Raw genomic sequence first — 21,623 nt, 5'->3', positions numbered from 1 at the left:
GAAAGATGCCCCTTCTTCATGACACAAGACCAGTCAGTAGTTGACTGTTGGCATTTTCAGATGGTGTCAAGATAGTTTAAACCATGAAGCTACATTACTTAAAGACTTTGCAGGGGGACAAGCCTTTCCCTGCAAAGGCAGTTATGTACCAACATGTCCAAAAGATCATGTATTGCCGTTGGTGTATGCCCCTCCACTGCCCAGTTCAGGAAGGCAGGGCAAATGTGCAGTTGCATCCATCTCAACATACGGATAGGCCCACAGATCCGTAAGTCTTCTGGCAGGGATGCAATGTATTAGTGCTATAAATAAACTTGTTTTGTGGATATACAGATGATTTGCTTTGCAGGACTGTGAAATTAGAATATTTTATCAGATGTTAAACGCACAAAAGATTGTAGATTAGAGCATGCACTTTAGGATCAGATACCTGCAACTATGAGTTGACTTACCGCAGCAAAGAGTTGAGTATAGATAGATATCTGAGCTTTCATACTGTACAGTTGTTCCTGACAGTATTACCACCCAAACTCTGTTTTCTGGGTGTTGTGTTGCTGAAGCAGTCAAGAAATCTCCTGGCTGCTGCAACATCAGAAATAACTTATGGGTATAGTGCTTCGAAAGTGGAAAGGACAAAAAATGCCTAAGGCAGGACTGGCATTTGTAGTAAAAGAGCCTATCTGGGCTTCTCTTTTTTCTTATTTTTTATGACTGGTTCCCCTTATTTCTAAGAATATATTAGCTATTTAATATTATCACTATTTGAATGAGAAGAAGCTTATACACCAGGCTTTGTTTTATCTGTAAAATGTTTCCTGAGTCTTTTCTTTCTGCAGTATTTTGTATATACCTGTATATGAATTCCAGGAACTGTATTAGCTCTTTGTCTTCCATGTAAATACACAGCACAAGCAGGCAGCAGCACTGCACTCTTCCCCAGCAATGTGTGGCACTTGACCATTGAGCTCAAGGGCTGCTCCACAAAAGCATCTCGCTCTGATCTGACATAAGCTACCAAACAGGGCTACAGATGATCGAAATTTTTGTTTGTGCAATATATTGCTGTGGTTGTTTTTAATTCTTCATCCAATGAAAGTACTTTCAGAAATGTAGATTACAAGGGGCAAGGGGGTCTCTCTTTATATGTTTGTACAAAGCACAGAACAATTGGGCCCAACCCTGGCTGCAACTACCGCCTGTGACCGTAATACAAATAAATAGCTACACGAATTGACAGGTTATGCAGTTTTTCCTGCAGCACCAAAAAGCTCATTTTGTATCATGTATGAGTATGTTGTATTTTATCCTCCTTGAACAGCTAGGCCAGATTTTAATTGTAGTGTTGTTCCTATCCTGATCCCTCCCCGCCATGCAAAATTACCTATCTCAAATTAATGGCTATACTGTTCAGGAACTAGTTGGCTTGACATAGATTGTGGGTTGAATTGCATCTGCTGATGACATTCAGGCCTGTAATGCATTGGTGACATGGTGTACATGACAACTCTTCTCATTGGTCATGGTTTTGCAACATTATCACTAGAGCTAGGATAATTCAGGAGGACTAAACTCAAGTATAGGTGCACTCACATGGCAATGAATTTAATGTTTCATATAGAAGCCTTCTCAGTAAATTACAGAAGTCTCTTTTGCCTTCAGTAGCAATATACCAAAGCAACTGTTTCCTCCTTGGGTTATGGAAGCACAATAGTGTTTCTGAGGTTCTGTTCTGCATCTGTAGACAAGCTCTGTTGATCCTGAGATCAAGAGAACCTACACTGTTGACTATATTCACTGCAAGAGCTTGAGAGAAATATCATGAGGTATGGCTTTTCCTTGACTGTAGTCACTGAAGGTAACATCATGTTGGATGAGAATAACAGTGATGGTAAAATACTGACCTTTATTGCTTACATTAAGATGAACAGAATCCATAGTCTGTTCTCATTTAGGATTTTTTGCTGGCAGTTTAAGAAGAYAGGACGATAACGGAAACAGAATTGACTAGCAATCGTATATAACCATCATACTTCCCTAGCTGAAGCAAACGTGAGCTGTAAGCACCTCTCTGACACTGTGTCCCCTTCTCTTTGTCACTTATTTGTAGCCTAAACTTTGCCATCTGTGAAATACAAACAATAACATTTCCTTCATAGAAGCATGATGTGGTTTAATTATAGTGAATGTTTATAAAACAACTTGAAGATGAAAAGTGCTGTGTAAGTGCTAAATATTATCCTTGACAAAGACACAGGAACCAGATAATTAGTCTTTCAGATGCATCTAGTTATTTCATAAATTACAAATTAATTTTTGTCCTTAAATTAAGAATTATTGACACATTCAGCTTTCTTGCTAATTACTTATATGACCATTTGGATGTATTTCAGTAAAACAGGGCTGGCCAATGTGTTTTCTGTCTAGACATTGCCTTACACGCAACAATTATATATGGATTGAGTATAAATCAGAGAGCTAGGCACAACAGTAAAGTTAGCAAAATAGAACAAAATTAATTGCATTGGGATTTTCTAGATAGTTTTCATGTGTGTCTATAATTGGCAGTCCACTTTGAAGTTCACTTTGACTTCACTGTTTGCCCAGATGAGTGAATAACTTTTGTCTTATATCCTTGACTTAGTGTCTGCGTGCCATTTTCAATAGATATGTTCTGTTATTGGATCTTCCTCTTAGTTTACCATCTACAAATTGTTTTGAATGTTTTGCAAGTCATTAAATGGAATCGCTGTGGAGCCTAGTATTCCACACTAATTTCATTCTTTCTGTCTCTTGTGATGGTTTGTCACAAAGGGAAGAGGAGTGTGGCATAAATAATAATGTGCCTAAGTTTTCAGGCCTTTCCCCTTCACTTAAAAAAAAAAGTAACGAAAGCTGTACAATACTATTTCTTAGCCATGCTATCCAGTTAAACTCTCAGTTTAAAAAAGTAAAATAGCTTGTATTAAGGTCTGCTTCCCATACCATATAATCACATCGATATAAAGATATTCTGGGTAATATTCATTTTTGATGTAATTCCACTGACTTTTTAATCCAATTACACAAAGGATCAAGGATGAATTTCTCCCTCATGGTGTCTGCAAACACACAAAAAAAATGCACTAACAACAGTTGGAGGGGCCGTGGCCCATTTGTGTATGCTAATATCTCTGTGGCTGATGCACACATTTCATCCCTTTATCAGATGTTCTGTTCTCAGACTAAAATTAGAATAAAAACTTGCAGTTAGCAATTTTCAAAAAAAACTTTTTCTCTGGCACTTTTTTTTGGTAGCATTTTGCTAGTGGATTGGTTCTCATTTCTTCTTTGTCTGTCTGTTCTTTTCTTTCTGTCTTTCTTTCCACAGAGTTYCCTTTTATCCACCCCCTTACTTCCTCAGGCCTCATCTGACGTGCATGGTTTACCAAGCCAAGAAATGATATCATGACAGACAAGTATTTTCAGCTCTTTTGATGCTGAAAATTTACCTCAGACTTTGTGTGCCCTCTGTGACCTCTATTTATTTTTGTATTCTTGATAAAAATAATGAATGGTTCCTAGTGTTTAAGAAAAATGTCAATTTTATTAGTAGTCTTAACATATTACAGTTATTGAGGGGGCATGTGCATCACAGGAAAGTAAATTACAGAGATTGCTCTTAGTCATCCTTTTTTTGGGGAGGGTGGGTGGGAATAGTTTTTGTGCTTATGTCCTTACTTTCTTCCAAAGATAGTATAAATTTTTGGCTATTTAAATGAAGGTCTTTTTTCCCCTTCCATTCCCTCCCCTCCAAAAATGAGGACTAACTGAGGACATTGTTGGCATCTTGTCTGTAGCCTGAAGGGATGCACATAGTGTTCATCAGCTGGAACTGAATGCTATCATGCCACCCTGTCTTCAGCGGTGAAGTTAATCTTGCAAAACATCTTAATTTCTCTGCCATATGCTAAGCAGCTTTTCACTTGGATCAAGAAGTATGTGGGATTTGGAGCTTCAGGTGGGAAATACTTCCCTCCCCTAATAAAGAGGATGGCTGTGCTATAACACTGTGTTGTCAAATGCCTTAGTTCCATCAGCAGTTTTGTATTTGTGCCACTGTGTAACCAGGCTTGGGAGCTTCCCTAAATTTGTAGCGACCATTCTTGGCTAAAACCCTGTGAGTATTAAACCTCAGCAATAAATATGCAAGGGAGAAAACGCTGTGCTGCTTTCAGAACACAAACATTTCCCTGCACATTGACAGCAAAATATGTTTGGCATGCAGTGACTTTCAGTGCTGCCTGAAATAAGAGCACTTAAAGGATGCAGTCTGGCYGCAAGACTACAAAGTTCAATCATTAATACAGTGCAATGACAACATGAAAATTATGTCCTAGTTACTAAGATATTTCTGACCATGCCAGTTCTTTCTAGATCTTAAACCACTTTGCTTTTGTGAATATATCATACTGTGTTCTCTTGAAGATCTTTGCTGTTGTCGATGAATCACATTGTGTTCTCTTGTGGACCCTAAGTTGTAGAACCCTTCATGCTAAGTTTATTTCAAAATCAAGAAAAACCCACCACCTCAATTTTTAGCATATCTTCAAACAAATCACTTGGTATGCATGCTTTCTTGCCGGATATCTAATCAGCTTCCAGATAGRATCATTTTATGGACTATTCTGGCTCAGCCTGTCTTCCTGTCAGGGCTCATCAACAATACCTGGCATGGCCCTTGGCAATTCGTTTCCTTTGATGAAGTCAGGTCACTTTTTAATTGCTCTTGCCATGTTATCTGATAACTTCTAACTTTGACAAAGCAAGATTTGCAGTTGGCTTGCAAATCAAGAGAAAGAATCCTTCAGGCTAAGAGCTTGCTCTGTTATCTTTCAAGGGTGTGCTTGGTGGTCAATGGTTGGGAAATTGTTGTGTTGCCTTCATTCATAGACTCCCTTTAACTCAAGCCTCATAGCTATAGAAGAAACATTCCATCATCCCCCAAATAAAATAGGCTGTGGTTCTTATGTTGTAGTAAACAAACCATTGTGGTTTGCTAGGCCAGGGTAAGTGGTTGGTAGCTGGTCCACAAAACCATATCAGATATTAATATAACAGTCTTCTTGATTAGATTCTTGATGAGAATACATGGTGCTAGTGGAAAAATATGCAAGGTAGTGAATGTTCCTTGTCCAAAAGTTTTGGGAACCGTAGATTTGGAGTGATACAGTCAAATAGGAAATTCTAAGAGCTTCTTTTCCTTGATCCAGTCACAAACAAGTCCATAAAATTGCAAATACCACAGTGTAATGACATCTCTCTGAGTGGTTCATTCAGCCTGCATTTAGCCATGACTTATGCATATCTATCCATTGGCAACTCTAAAGGCACACAAGAATGTAATTAGAACTAATCTGATAATCTTGCAAAAGTGATGTTTGTTCCTTTTAACTGAAGTCCGTAAGATAAGAGTGGCTGGATGTTGAATTTGGGCTGTTGTGTTTGTTATTTGTCAATCCTTTATCAATTTTGTATTCTACTTGACAGGTGAAGTCTGCGGAAGTCTTGCCTAAGCATGATGTGTAAAACTGGCTTCTTGTTGATGTTCGGAGAGGACTGTTTTCCTAGAAGGAATCACTGAAGGGTTTTGACAGGCTATTTTGGGACATTGAGCAGGGTTTCAAAGCATTTCAATGATATTTGAACTGTTGCATTAGAGAGGTGGGCATTATGAGGATCTGAGCAGGAAGGCTGCATTATCTCACAGCATGCTTTCACCCGTGCCATGCTGTTTTCCAGAGCCATGCACAATCCACRAAGTCTGACGGTAAGGCTGAATTCAGAACTTTGTGAATATGCATCTTTCAGCAAGTTGGAACAGGTTTGTTCAGATTTCTGCAAATCCTATTTTGGACAAGTGGCTTCTAAAGCTGCAGAAGCCACATTTTTATATTGCTGAGATCATCAGGAATGGTTGCGTTTTGTATCATGTCCCATCTTTTTCTGACTGCTCAATAGCAACTCTCAGCGTGTAGTCTACTGAGGCTGCATAGTACCTTCCACAGAATATCTTGCTTTATCCATAGGCCAGAAGTGTCAATAATTAAATAATAATTAATTTAAATAAGAATTAAAGCACATAGCATTGCATTTTTAGGCAAATGCTCAGTGTCATGACACTGGGTTTTTTAGACTTTGGATTTGCTACTGGCTAATTTAAATGCTAGAGAATGTGGTGTGAAGTAAATAATATGCCTGCCTTAGGGAAGGAAACATGAATAGTGGTGCCTGGTTGGTACGGCAGTAGGATGCGTGAAAATAGTGCAGAATGTTAAACATGTTACATTATTTCATTGGGGTAATAGCGGTATTTCTAATCTTGAGTTACATGTGAAGTACAATGCATTAGTAGTATCTTTTATAATATAAATTCTTGCTTCCAGAGTTGTCCAACTGAAGCTGTCCCCCCCCCCCAACTCATAATAAAAGAAAAATGCAAGCCTTTGACAACTGTTTCATGATCCTCATGGGGAATTATACTGGTGTAACTACGCTGCGTTTCTCTATGATTACACTAATCTAATTCCCAATGTGGAGACTTATCACAGAATAAGGGCCAAGTCTGCATTACCAAGGATATGCTGATGTAGCTGTATAACAGTTTATTTTAACAGATGGCATTCTTTCCCCACTATAGTTAAAACCACCTTGCTGAATAATACATACTCTACCAGCAAAAGATACCTTTGCCAGCCTAAATTGATTTCTTTTCTATTCACTGGAATGGTTGGTTAGAAGTATGGTTGTTTTTCTTCATGCTTCTAATAGGCATAGTTATTCCTCAAAAACATTGAAAACTGACCTAAGAATGCATTTTTCCCAGCCTACTTTGTGCCACTTTGAAAAAATTGTAAATTAAACCATAAATGGGAGACTTCATTCTGGAGAGGAAGGACACATGAATGATGGCTTTTTGCACGATTATGGGATTCCTCTATTCAGGCTGAACCTAACTGGTGGAATAGAAAGGGAGGAATACAGTTAAACAAACTCTGCCTTGTCATTCTATTTATTATGTGAAAAGATTGAGATTGATTTTAAAAATGCAGGACGTGTCGCTTCCAAGCAATCCACATTTCATACAAGGTTCATATTTTGTGTTTGAAGTTGCAGTTTAGATAGTTAACATTTGGAGCACCACTACAATTTCAGTATTACTTTCATCCCCCTGTCACTGAATACCATGTAGGTCGGATGTTATGTTTACAGAATATTCCATCATACCAGTTCTTGTACTTCAGTCTGGTATATGTTAGAGTGGTCAGTTTGTTCTGCTTTGGCAGCCATTTGAATGGCAAAAATGTTTTCAAGTATAACTTGTATTTAATGATGTATCCTCTCAAGTGATACATTTCTGTAGCAAAAATGGTGTAGTGACTCATACAATGCAATGCAAGTGTATGTCTGTACCCCAAAATGATTAAGTTGGAATTAAATCAGGCTATCTCTGAATGATAATGGAGAAGTTGCAGTTAGGGAACTACATAGGAAAAACTAAAGTATCCAGACATCTTAGCAGTACGGAGGAAAGAAGGAAGGAGAAATTCTCTTATCTTCTCTGAGATGAAGAATGAAAGATTTAAAAATCAGTGTTGACTAAAGTTCAATAAGTCATCACAAAGAATCCTCCATACCTCCAGCATATATATATGTTTGTGAGCAATGTCTGCTTTGATATAATTTTATTATAACATGATTGCTATAGTTGTTCAGTTGCCTTGTGCTATGAAATTACTTTCACTGAGGCTGTCTTGAAAAAAGATAGGGATTCAGTATCAGAAACGTAGTTGCTCTTTTTTAGGCTAGACATCTAAACTATGGATGCCTTCAGAGAAGAGCTGCCTACTTAAACTTTTTTCCGCTTTGAGGGAAAAAAAAGGGGGGGGGTAGAAAGTTCTTAAAGTTCTGACAATGAGTGAAATGAGTGAAAGCAGCAATTGTCTGGCATCAACATGCTTAGCTGCTGAGGTGCTGCCATCAAATTACAGACAGATTAACTCTGGTTCCTTCAGGATTTGCATACTAAGTTTTTTACAGACCTAAATCTAATCCATTATTTCTTTAAATGTTTTTTTTTTCAAAGGAAATTTTTTTTTCTTCTTTGGTAAAGAAATGCCTTCCTGTGATATTGATAGCCCACTCACCATACTAGCATCTTAGCAAATATGCCACAGAGTGGAACTAATTAAGAAGGAAAAAATATCACTTACTTTCACTACCTAAACCTAGAGATTTTATGTCTTATTAATTCCATAACCATGAAAAATACATTAGATTTGAATATTGTAGAATTTTTGTATTTTTAATAATTCAAAGTTTTGTAACAAATGAGTTTTTTTTTATTATTGTTTGCTTGGTTTTGAGTATAACATTCCTTGAGATCTTTGTTCAGGCAAAATTCCCATTGATTTTAACAGGAGTTTGCCCAGCAAAGAACTGAACCAAGTACACAGTGAAGTCCTTGGAATTTTGCCCAGTGGTTTTCACCTGACAGTGTCCCTTTATGCATATTTCATAACCTGGCCTACCTTGTACTTGCAGGCATAGAAGAACAGACTTTGCAACTGTCTCAGACATAAATATGAATGATTTAAATGCTAGTGTAAGGTAGTTAACCACTCTATAAAAATATAGTAGTATTTTATAGTTCAAAACACTGGTGTAACCTGTTGGCTATTTTAATACTTTTTATTTGGGAAGTTTGATACTCCTTTGTTTTTTTGTCATGGGTTGGAATTCAAAAATATGTATGAATGAACTTAATTTTTTACCACTGTGGTGTCTGAAATTTTTGCAATTGTAAGGGTTTTTCCCCCATGGCATAAATTTAGTATAAAAGGGCTTCATGTTACCTGTTATGTTTTTTCCCTCAGAATAAAATCAAGCTGGCTGACTGACCCAAGCTTGGACCAGTGAGAGGCCAGATAAATACTGCTTATACTTTTAGATCAGAGGCCAGGCAGTATTTGTCACATCGGTAGAGAGATTTTAATTAGAATTTGACTATAGCTTTGTTTTTTCTACACTAATCCCAATTTAATTCTAATTTCTGAAGTCACCCAGGGTGAGTCAGATCTGGTCAAGCCAAAATAAGCTCTTGAATTGTTCCCAGATGATGGAAAATATGAGTAAGTAAAATATAAGCAAGTAGAGACAGTCATCATAGGCATAAAGCAACCACAAAGCTTTATATGGCTCAATGGGAGAGAAGGTCCACCCAGTGAGTCAAGGTTGAGTGTAACTAGATTTCAGGGCTCTTCTGTTAGCAGGGTTGGTGAATAGTGAGAAAAGGCGGGAGAGCTATGAATCGTGATGAAAAATGGACTAATGCTTATGTTGTGTGATTTATTTTTGTTTTTTTTTTTCATTTTGTTTTACATTAATCTAAAAAACAAACTCAGCAAGGGAACAGATTTCAGCTGTGACTTGGATTTCAGTATTCTCTTGAGCAGAGACTAGGGTATTAACAACATGGGAACAGGCAACAAACAGACCTCTTTTGACTCTAACGGCAGGTGAAGCTGTCCTGATATCTTATGCAGTCATAGCACAATTCAGTGCATTCATTATCAACCATTCTTGCAGACTGTATCGGCTTGGGTATGCATATTGCAATTAATAACTGTGCTTTCCCAATAGTTCTGGGGAAAGCTGTGCTGCTGTCATACACCACAGAGAATAGTTACTATTTTTCACAAGCTGCAGTTGGCTGTGGGAAAACCGTTCATGCAGAGACCTAGGAAACAGAAGAACTTGCTGTAACACAGTAACACATCAGAAGAGTCATGTTTGAATCTGTTTTATTTTTTTAATAGTAATACTTTGTTGCTGTTCATGTTCACAGTCAGAATATAATGTATGTGCTGAGTCAAAAATCAAGAAGAATCTATAATATGGGGTTGACTCTAAGTGTGGATACTAAACTTGGTGAGAATTGCTTACATAATGATCATTTTAATTTTCAGTCAGATATGTACCAAGACAAAACCCTTTGCTTTTAGCCCTTTTCTCATTTGTAGCCTATTGCTGCTGCCTCATTACTGCACTGTTCTTTGCTAGCGCAGTAAATCTGGAGACCTAATGGTGCACAAGCCTCTCTGAGGACAGCACTGACTTTTAAAATATTCATTTCTATGCGGATCAGGGATATCCCAGTCTGGCTGTAATCAGAGGAAGAAGGAAGGAGACAAATAATCACTGAACATGACTGTTTAGGGAACAATTTCTGTCAAAAAACAATCAGCGGTGAAGGTGGATATGAGCTGGCCTTGCACCCCCAAGCACAAGTAAGAATGATGTGGGCTTGTTTGATACCCATAATAGTATAATTGCTTCTTTCTATTCCTTCATCCTCTAGCCAGCTGCTTTTCCTCTGCTGTGCTGACATGCCTGTTGTTTCTCTCTGTTAACTGCTGAGTAATGTAGGGGTAGTGGAAGGTGCCAGGCTGATGGCAGTGGCTTCTGCACTTCTTTATTTATACCCAGAGTGCAGGTATAGCACAAGCCCTGACGGTGCCCCTTGCTATGCTAGTGAGACTCAGCCCTGACCTGCAGGGGCAAATCACAAGACAGAGGAGCCTCCAGGGCAGTTCACTTCTTGGTTATTCTTTTGTTTGTCAAAATGGTGCCAGCTGTGGGAGTGAATTGCGAGTTCGGGAAAAATCAGTACATCTTTGCTTCCAGCCAGCGATCCACACAGAGATCAGTTCATCGCCTGGGTTATTCCAAATGGAATAGACCTTTGTGCTATGAAATCAGTTTGCAACAAGTTTCCAGCCACTGGGATTTGAATGGACTATGAAATTTATCTTGCCCAGACTTAATGAACAGTCATCAGGTAGTAATGTTCCTACCAATCTTGATTTGAATACAACTTATAGCAGGGGATGGATTTCATATCCCGGGAGTAATTTCTTGTGCCATCCAAACTTCATCTAAGTGTCTTGGTGAAAATGATTTAAGCTAACATGTTGTACCTTATGGCAAGCAGCTAAGAGCACATGCATATCATTTACTGTGACTCTGTGGTAACATGTTAAGTCGCAGTAATTTTATTGTGTGCTTCAGTCCTGTATTTTATCCACACAGAGACATAACTCTTGCCTGCTTCTTCTTTTAACACTTCAGGATAACAATACTAGTAAAGCGTTATGTCCATCATACCACCTTAAGTGAGGAAGGTCTCTAGAATTTTTGAAGAGAAACATTTAAACATTCATTTTGATAGTGAAGGAAATGCAAACAAAAAACTGTATAAACTCGTATCTGACCCTGTGTCAAAAAAATAAAACAGAGGCCACAGCAACTCCAGAGCTAGCTCAGCCAAGCAATGTCACATAAAAAATTAAAGAGAAAGCTTTATTTGGATCATGTCTGTATGTAGGTCACAATGACTTAAAAGAGAAGGCACTGACCAGACAAAAACATTTCAAAAATGCCGTTATTGTAAGAGAATGATTCTTTCTCAAACAAAAGACTGAAAATTGGTATTGAAAGGATTTCACTGTTCAGTGCTGTTTCAGTTTTCAGTGCTGGTGGTTTCAGTGTTTCCACTAGAGACTGAGCAGAGGAGGACCTGCACTGGTTGCGTTCTCAGCTTGCCTGTCTCCTGCTTGCAAGCTTATCCAGTGCACAGCAGCAAGACAGTACAAAGCTGGTTCAAGCCATCTCTCTTCCTGACTTCTTGTGCTGTGGCTATCCCATATAAATCAATTCCAGTTTGATCATCCCTCCTGAGGAATAAAGAGAGAGATGTGAGTCAGCTTCAGCTACCTTTCACCCCAGTGCCCCTAGCAGTCTACACTTCTGGTTTCCCTCAGTCCATAATTACAGCATCTGGACAAAAAAACTCTCCTGTTACTCTCCTGCCTTTGTGTACATCACGCTGAGCAGTCACTAGCCACTCTAGTGATTCTGTGCTCGTCTGCAAGAATTACTGCTTAAATCGGGGGTCTACACAGTCCATGCACCTTTTCTGAGCAAACTAGTTTTCAGTTTTGAGGAACCTGAACAGGAAGAAAAGGAAATCTTTTATCTAGTCCTCTGGTCTGCCTCTGTACAACAACCAGAATAGCAGCATGTAAGAATAATCTAATAAGCACTCCTTTCAGGAGAGGAAGCTGGAAGCAGTGATGCAGCTGGGAAGAGTTAGGGCACAAAAGGGTCTAAATGCCTGTAGCTGAAGAGCTGTTAGTGGCACTTGGGTTGCAAATAGTAATGCTGTGTGGCAACAGTGTGGAAAGAAAAATCAAAACAAGCAAACAAATAAAAGTATAAATAGGGTCTAAGTGTACAAATCACTTGTAGAAAAGCCATATAGAAAAGAGCAGATTGATGTTCTTGAAATCAACAACAGAAACCAATAGATTTTTCTTTTAATTTTGCTTGAAAATCTATATTATGTACCCAGATTCTGTATCACTGTCAAGGTATATTCATTTGTTTGATTAGCAAAATTTATCTTTTTTTTCTATAACGGTGCTTGGAAGCAGCAATGACTTTAAGACATTGTGTAGTATTGGAGGTGTTTTTCCAGTGAGTCATCTTTTCACAACCGGTTTAGACTTTTGAGAGAAATATGGTCTCAGAGGATGTTCCTCTTCAGGGGAATTTTTTTTTTAATGATCTTATATTTTTGTAAATTTTCTGCAGTGTTTTTAAAAGTTTGTTGTTTTATCATCTTATCAAATTACTGCTTTGAAGCCATTATATAATTACTATATTTGCCAAGAAGCTAAGAGTTTTGGTAAACTAACTTTTTCAAAGTTCATGTGCATAGTAGTAAACAAAAAAAATCAAGGTGATCAACTCCATTTTGAATCCCTGAAAACAGAATTCACTTTCTAAAGTTTAAAACATTTAAAAATTCTTTTCTCGGTTTGTGCCAAGTATTTTTTTAAAAGACATGGGGCAAAAAAGTTGCGTCTTTTTTATGCCTGGATTTCCCTGCTGTGTTGAGAGTTAGTCTCATTTGTGGACAAGGAAATTTTTCATTTGGCTCATGGGCCAAGGTAGAAATGCTTGATTCTRTCGTCATGTAGTCATACTCTAGGTTGGAAGGGACCTCCAGGGGTCATCTAGTCCAACCCCCAGTTCAAAACGTGTCTAATTAGATCAGATTGCTCAGGGCCACGTCCAGTCGAATCTTGAACACCTCCAAGGACAGAGATTCCACAGCCTCTCTKGGCAGCCTGTTCCAGTAACCAGCCTCACAGTAAAAAAAATTTCCTGGTATCTAATCAGAATCTCTTGTGTTCCCACTTGCGTCTGTTCCCTCTCCTCTTATCACTGTGCCGCTCTGAGTCTGACTCCATCTTCTCTCCATCCTCCAACTCCTCAGGTAATTGTAGACCACGATAAGGTCTCCCCTTTGCCTTCATTTCTCCAAGCTGAGCAGGCCCAGTTCTTTCAGCCTCTTCTTGTACGTCATCCCCTTAAGCACGTAGCATTTCCACAGCTGACAAGAAGAAAGCTAGGCATAAAAATATAGGCAAGACAGAGATTTAATTGTGTAAGAATAGCTTTAGTTGCTGTTATTTACAGAGTGCTTTATTGCTGATTCCACTATCACTCAGTGGGAGACATGCTCCGATTTTGGATGAGCTCTAATTTTTGCCATATGTTAGCCTTTCCCTATCTTCTTTTCTCTTTTTCTATCATAAGTCCACTTGGAGCAACTCTTGTCCCTCTTTTTTTGAGTTCATTTTGTTTCTCCCCTATCCCATCTGGCAAAGGGAAAGTCATGAAATACTTAACATATAAAACATTGCAGTAGACTTACATGAGCCTAAAAGCTCAAGAGATGAATGGAGTAGGAGAGCTGATATTTATATCTCTTCAAATAATTGTCCAAGCCTGCCTGTTTTATAGGCTCCAGAATACAGCAGAGTAGTGGTTTACATCTGACACACCCTTGCAGACTACACTGTAACTGCAGCTGCTCACAACAGAATCACAGCAATCACAGTTGAAAGTGAGAGCTAATTTTCAGGTGTGCTAAGCAGTAGTGGACCCCACAGACCTTACTCTATGACCTTGAGAAAACTATGAGCTTTATGCCTCTGGCCTTGGCAATGTGTCCTTCTTTGTAAAGGATATTGACAGCTTCAAGAGAAAGTGATGTTAGAACTATAAAGAATTAGTAATTAATAAACCCAAAGGACTGAAGAAATTTATATTTCAATTCTCAAGGACAGATCTTGCAATACAAATCTGTATGAGGATGTCCTGAACACACTTTTCTTCGCATTAGTAAGTTGAGAGGGGTTTTTATGATATAGTCTGGACTTGCTGCTAGACTGTCTTTGCATGCAGGAGTCATTATCATGTCTTACTCGGCATGAACCTTTTTTACCAAAAAACAAAATGAGAAAGGGAAGGCACAGGGAAGGCAAGAGGCAGCTTTCCCTGAACTAGGGCGATATTGTATTGCAAGGCAGTCATTAGCAACCTGAAGCCAAACACGGCCCCTTGTCTGTGTTAGCAGTGAGTAAACTCAAGCAAAGATGACTTGTTTACAGAATCTCATCAGGTGCTCCTAGCAAAAGAAGAGCTTTAGAGGTGGGCTGGAGGCTTGCTTTTTATGGTAAGGACAGCATAATGTTGTCAATATATTTAATAATCTGTCTCGCAGTTTTATAAATGCTATAAAAATTCTAGTATTGTGCAAGAAGAGCTTACACCTTTTGATCTCTTTAAATCTCCTGGCTTTCAGAACACAAGCTTTAACTAACCTTGTAAGCTACAGGTTTTTGCACAGAAGTCCATCTGTGGTGTATTTTAATGCTTTTTCAGTTAAGAAGCAGAATTAAAGCTTTATCACTAGATGGCGGTATGGTTTATGGCACAAACTTCTCTACCTGATTTTCAGAGACTGCTCAGAAGGGCCATGCCTCTGGACCTCTGGAGAAACGTTCACGGGGGTTCAGGCAGGTTTTAGAACCCCTTCAGCATGCTCACTGGAGAAGCCACGACAATAATCCTGGCCTCTAGGGTCTTGCATGCACTGGGGATCCAGACGATTTTTAAAGCCGTTTAAATTGTTGTGCAAGTTTTGTCAACACAGTTTGTCTGAGGAAACAGAGTATCAGGTAGTTGGCACTCTCTCTGGTCGTTGAAGTAAGCATCCAGATTTTTAAGCATCCTGAGAATGATTAGTGATCTGCACGCATTACCAAATTTTCCCTTTCAGAAATGCAAGTTTGGGTTAAAAATCAAGAGTGTTTTTTTTTTTTAATGAAGTATTGTCATTATGTTTTCTTTATTTCCTAATGCTTTCTCATAATTTAGGAGGAGAACAGATTTTGTTTATCAAATGTTGTTTAAAACTACAAGATATAGAAACTTCCAAACGGAAGTTCAAATCTTCAAGCATCTTACAGATTTTCCTTCTGATTCCGGAAGGAAGCTTTAAGAAAAATATTGCTTATTCCAATAATTAAGAAAAAATCACAAGAGATAACAATACTGTCTCATTTTTTGAGTTTTATATCTGCATTGTTTGATTAATACCAGCAAATTTATTGCTGACTGACTCCAGAATAAATAAAACCRGGATAAAACTTTTGAAAGAGGGATACTACAGGCTAGGTCTAATAAAAGCAGTGAACAGAACAAACAGATGCAAAAATCTGATTTTTTGGAGCAGGTGAAGAAAAAACACATGATTTGTATGTATTTTCTCCACTACAAAAATATATTTATTTCTCATATTTCTCATATTTCTCATAGTGTTGCCAGCAGGTCGAGGGAAGTGATTCTCCCCCTCTACTCAGCCCTGGTGAGGCCACATCTGGAGTACTGCGTCCAGTTCTGGGCTCCCCAGTACAAGAGGGATGTGGCACTACTGGAGCAAGTCCAGCGAAGGGCCACAAAGATGATTAGGGGACTGGAGCATCTCTCTTATGAGGAAAGGCTGAGAGAGCTKGGCCTGTTTAGCYTRGAGAAGAGAAGGCTGAGAGGAGATCTTATCAAYGTGTACAAGTATCTGAAGGGAGGGTGTCGAGAGGATGGGGCCAGACTCTTTTCAGTGGTGCCGAGCGACAGGACGCGAGGCAATGGGCACAAACTGAAACACAGACACTTCCATCTTAACATGAGGAAAAACTTTTTCACTGTGAGGGTGACAGAGCACTGGAACAGGTTGCCCCGAGAGGTGGTGGAGTCTCCTTCTCTGGAGATATTCAAAATGCACCTGGATGCAATCCTGTGCAATGTGCTCTAGGTGACCCTGCTTGAGCAGGGGGGTTGGACTAGATGATCTCCAGAGGTCCCTTCCAACCTCAGTGATTCTGTGATTCTGTGATTCTGTGATATATATTGTATCTAAGCAAATATAAAGAATTTTAACTGTTTCAAAATATTTAGTGAGCTGTTACTGTGTATCATATACATCAAAGCATAGCTTACACCAAAAAAGTATTTAGATGCAAAGAAAATTGACTTTTGTTATACTTCAGGAAGAGAAATACATCCCTCTTTGCATCACACATTTTCACTTTCTCTGCTCTTGCACAATGAACCTGCATCAGTATTTTTAGTGTGACACAACATTATAAACACATTGTTAGCATAGGAAAAATATAYTCAAATGTTGATTTTTCTTGTTTGTTTTTGAGATTTTTATTTCAAGACAGAATCCTGGTTGGCTTATTGGGGTAGCAAATAGCTTATTGTCATCACCAGGTAGCTGTCGGCTCCATCTAACTCTTCAGGTGGGCTGCGAGAGATTAGAATAGAGGAAAACTTGAGAGTAAAGGAGATAGTAGGTAGTAGACATGATTTTAAACTAAAAGAAAAATCAACTGCAAAACGGATACATCTTCAAAGAAAACAATATCTAATTTTTACATTCCCCTTAACTGAGATTCAAGAATTACAGCTGAAGGAGTCCTGTAGGACAGCAGAATTCAACTGGGAATGGGGCTTATGTGCACAAATAAAGCACCACGCTGTGCAAGTGCCATAGGTGGAGGTTAATATTCTTCAGTTCAGGAAAATTAGCGGAGACACGGGCAATGTGTTGGAGAAATTATAACAGCTAAAAGATGGATGGGTGTCTTGTGTTTGTAACAAACAGCAGTGAATCAGGATCTCTGGCTATTAAGCTGGCCTCTTATGACCTGAGGCAAACTTTATAATCTGTAWTTAAAATAGAGTGCTATTTCTTTAATGATGGAGGGCTGGGGAACAGCAGTCTGGAAAGCAGGATGCATAATGCAGTATGCCCCGTTTATTCCATGTATACTGAACTCTGAGTAACCCTTGCATTGTGGAAGTTTTCCTGGCAGCCCAAGTGGAGAACTTGGCCTTTCTTTAGCTCTGCAACTTTGTGTATTTGCTTCAGTAACCACTGATGATCCAAATATAGAGATGTTGACGTTACAAAAGTAAACGTATGAAAATGAAGAAGTCATGAAATTTTGGTATCTTAAAAAAAATGAGATTTTGAAGTTTTCTATGTTGGAAATATGAAATTACTATGTGTAGGCATTTTTAACAGAAACAGTATGTTTCAAAATCAGTAGATTTTATTTCCATTTATTGGAATGACCTAGAGCATTTCTTCTTGAGACATTTAAACACAAACTATTTTTAAGTGGAGAGTTGTCTTATTGGAGCTATAAGTTAACCCCCTTTCTCAGCAGCCCTTGATAGCCTGTGTTATCATACATACTATAGAAAAAAACCCTGCAATGTATTAAAGAAAACGCTCTAGTTAGCCCAAGCTACAGGAAAAAAATGAAGAGAAGAACTGCTATCAAGGTAGAATTATTAAAGGGCACTTTATATAAATAGGCATTAATGGATTTGAAGTCAAAGATTTCACACAAATTTAAATGTGCTTGTTTTAAAGCAGATGAAAAATAAATATTTTTTTTCATTAGAAATTGGGAAATTTTATTTGAAAAGATTTATATTAATTTTGCAGAAGCAGCATTGTATCCAAAAATCATTCCAATAAAAAAAATCCTGAATAGCTTTATCAAGCTTGTATATTAGAGACAATAATGTAATTGAGAATCCACTTTAAATTGCAAATATTTTCTATGGGGGTGCCTATAGTTATACATTCTATTAAGCCAGGTTGGCCATGGATATAGGAGCAATTCAGACTAGCCAGTGAAGAGGTTATTGAGACCCTTGCATGTCTCTGGATGCCTGTCCCTCTCTTTCAAGACACTGATGCCTTAAAATAAACAAAAGACAAGATAAATACAAAAGCTTTTAATATCTTTGTTCTTCCGCGAAACAGTAGTTAAAACTAATGAGTTTTCCTCTAAACAGTACAAGGCAGAAACAGAGACAAGCAGAAAAATCAAATGTCCCTATGCTTCAAAACGTGACCATCTTTATAAATGTCTCCTTGCCACTGTAAGTAAGTGTTTTGTATTAAATAAATGTGACACAATGGTAAATACTCTGGGACAAAGTCCTGCAAAATCCTAAACATCTCCAATTTCCATCAGATTCTCAATTAATACAAGGAAATACATTATCTTGTAAGACTGTCTAGTAGTCTAATGTTAATTAGATAATTTAATGTTTGTCGTTAAAAATCATTTCATTATGCATACTTGTAGCCTATGGTTAATAAGTCAATAATGTGTTCAGAACGCTAGTAAACTGTATAAAAGGCCAATCATTTGTTTGTAATTTTTATTTAAGAACTTTTAATTTTCAGTGTTCATAATACTATGTCATTGTGGGTTTTGAAAGCCTGTCTTCTGTACAGCAGATAACATTTATATAGCATTTAAAGACTTGTATCATTTTATAACATGATTTGTTTGTGAGAATCAGAGCAACTTTTAACAGAATTCCTGTAGAAAGAACACATTAAAACATGCTGTTACATATTGTTCTTAACTTGAGCAAACTCAGTTAAAGGCAAGCTCTGTACAGTGTTTCTCCAAGAAAACCTAAGCCAGCATCACGTAGGATGACCTGCCAGTTGCTTGGTTGCTGAGCGGAGCAAAACACTGTGTGGTGGTTACAGTGCAGTGAGTGCTACATGCTGGAATGCAGTTGTAGGGCACTGCAGAAGAGGTGTGGGAGAAACAGGAATAACACTGTAAAATGTGCAGTCGGTTCAGTGTGTACGGAAATGCACGTGCTCTGGGAGTGGTTGCAGTAAGCTGTCCAGCTATCGTGACAGGCCTGCTGCCACCAACGTCCATGCAGAACTCAGGTTTATGCTGCAGAAGTGGGATTAGTCTCTGAACCGCATCTGCCCCTCTGCCTTCTGAGCCTCATTTGAATAGATTACTGATGTGATTGCACAAATCCCTTAGGTAGCTGTAGCTGTTGAGAGAAAGATCCTGGAGGCTGACATCTTCCCAACACATTGTGGCTAAGAAAGAATTGGATTTTTTTAATTGCTGTGTGGTGATGACAGCTTACAGCAGAAGCCTGCATTCCCTTATCCCTGCCATCAAGTTACTACTCATGTTAACGGCAAACAGAGTACACATCCATTTCGTATGGGCATGTAGCTTTTTCTTCCCTTTTGGTGGTGACTGAGGGTTGCTTAGAAGACTGCAGCCATGTGACAGAGGTCTCCAAATTAGACTAGATTACCTTGAAGATAAGCCCCCATTTGAAGCTATGTTGTCCTGATGTGTCAACAAGTAGAATCATATAGATACTATCAAGTAATAAAATCTTTATAACACATCACATTTACTACATAGATAAAGGGGGAGATGACTGTTGGTTTAGTCAGAAGGGGCAGAAAGAACACTTGGAATGATTCCTGTCTTTAGGAATGTCAGATATTAACTTTAAACCATAGTTATTTTCTGTTAGGGACATCAAGTATTTTAGTATAAATATGTGGAACAAACACACATATATAGAGTCAGTGTCTTTCACTCAATGTGCTTTTGCCAGCAGAATATTCTGCAGATAAGCTTGAATTATATCTTCCATTTTAGTGACTCTTTAAAAATTGCCTCTATCTGTATTAAACAAAAACCATTTAAGGTTGAAAATGTTCCATAGTGATTCTTAGTCCAAAGATGATATTTCAAAGGAATCTGACAGTTTTGTGTGAGCCAAATTGACAGTAGCCAAAATGGTTGTTACTGTGTATTGCCAGATTACATGAGTCAAAAGTGGCATTACAAAAATCTTCACGTCGTCTCTTTTAGCCATTACTAAAACTAAAAAATCAAGATAACTACCTATTTCTACTATCAGTCCCTATTACCATTGAACTGAATGCAGTTGGTAAGATTAGTGTAAGGTGTGAGGGAACTAATTAAAGGGAAGAATCAAGGAGGGGGGACACGGCAGGGGGAGAACAATTATATTCAGCAGAAGTTGCTGGCATCAATCTTACTACAAAACTAAAATATTTTAGTATATCTATTAATGACCTTGATATAAAAAGTTGAAGTGTCCCAATGAAATTTGTTGTTGAGTTAGAAAAGATTATAGGTTCTGGTCACCTCTGTTCCAAAAAGATTGTCTGAAATTGGGGTACATGAAGAGGAGTACTAGGATGATAAGAGGATGACAAAATCTGCAATTTGAGAAGTGTCTAACAGAGTTTGGCCTAGTTTATTTAAGCTAGCAAAACAAAGAGAGGAAACAAAGGGAGAAAACTCCTGAGAGAAAGGAGAAGTACTTCAGAGAAGGGGCAGTGCTGGCACAAGTACAAACAGGTTTAGAATAACTGTGAATTAATTTAAGCCAGAAATTAAAAGAAGATTTTTACTTGAGTGCTGTCAGTTCTAAAAGAAACTGAACTGATTACCAAGATGTCCCTCCCAGTTCTTTGTTTAGCTATTTTCTGAGTCCAAGGGTGCTCATTTGATTTATTTGGGTGTTGAATTCTGAAGAGCAAATAGAAAATACTGATTTGAGTTCAGAAAATTTGTACTGAGCCTTAAGCTTGTAGAAAATTCATTCAGTGAGCCTGAACTAGGCACACATTGCTAGCTCAATTAGCATGAGCATAATTCTGCTATTCTATTCCAGAACCATATTTACATTTACCAGTTTGGATTTCTTTACTCTCTTAATATAGATCATTAAATACAGCTCAGACCGTGATTACAAAGACCATTTTTCAGTGGCATAGCCACCTTGTGCAGATGCTACACCAGCTGCTTGTTCTCTTTTCCATGCCAGTACTTCCATTATGCCAGTACAAATGTCTGTGTGATCATGGGATGAACTGGATCAAAGTATTGATCCAGATGAAAATACCTTTTTATTTTATCCTGGGTATTTTTAATCCAAATCAGCCGCTTGATCTGGTTGCTACATAAATAGCACAAAACGAGGTGACACAAGAACGAGCTCGAGTTCACTTGAGCAGTGTAAGCAGCGCTGTCATACCCTCAGACCACTCTCGATCACTGTGTGGTTTGCAGTCACAGCTAGGCCAGTGATGTTGATGAAGGTGGTGCCATTCCAGTCTTCCCTTCCTCTTCCCTTGTACCTCCTGTTGCACTGGCATGGCCTGACATTCATTTAGCTAGTTCAGGGAACCAAATCAGCTGAAAACTAATGAAACCAGATGAAAAATAATCTTTTTTTTTTTTTTTAATTTGGGGTAGTCTCATGATTTAGGATAG

At 38.2% G+C, this 21,623-nt stretch overlaps 1 protein-coding gene across 14 annotated transcripts in view; it reads left to right on the top strand.

Moving 5' to 3' along the window:
* Window positions 1-21,623, top strand: part of FABP6 (fatty acid binding protein 6) — a 45,531-nt gene that overhangs the window by 11,286 nt on the left and 12,622 nt on the right. For 6 of the 14 annotated variants that reach the window (XM_026091406.1, XM_026091403.1, XM_026091399.1 and 3 more), the window contains one exon: window positions 18,325-18,411. The exons of 4 other annotated variants lie outside the window; for them this stretch is intronic. Coding sequence is in view for 5 of the 10 variants with exons in the window: in XM_026091403.1 (XP_025947188.1) it covers window positions 18,325-18,411 (87 nt within the window). In the remaining 5 variants the exon portion in view is untranslated. Of the gene's footprint in view, window positions 1-18,324; window positions 18,416-21,623 lie in introns of all 14 variants that reach the window. 4 more of the 14 variants (XM_026091407.1, XM_026091411.1, XM_026091410.1 and 1 more) reach the window with 1 other exon arrangement.

This window comes from Apteryx rowi, unplaced genomic scaffold (genome assembly GCF_003343035.1).
Source record: "Apteryx rowi isolate R43461 unplaced genomic scaffold, aptRow1 scaffold_90, whole genome shotgun sequence".
Lineage (NCBI taxonomy): Eukaryota > Metazoa > Chordata > Aves > Apterygiformes > Apterygidae > Apteryx > Apteryx rowi.
The sequence above is the reverse complement of the archived record's forward strand: the minus strand, read 5'-3'. Positions and strand labels throughout refer to the sequence as shown.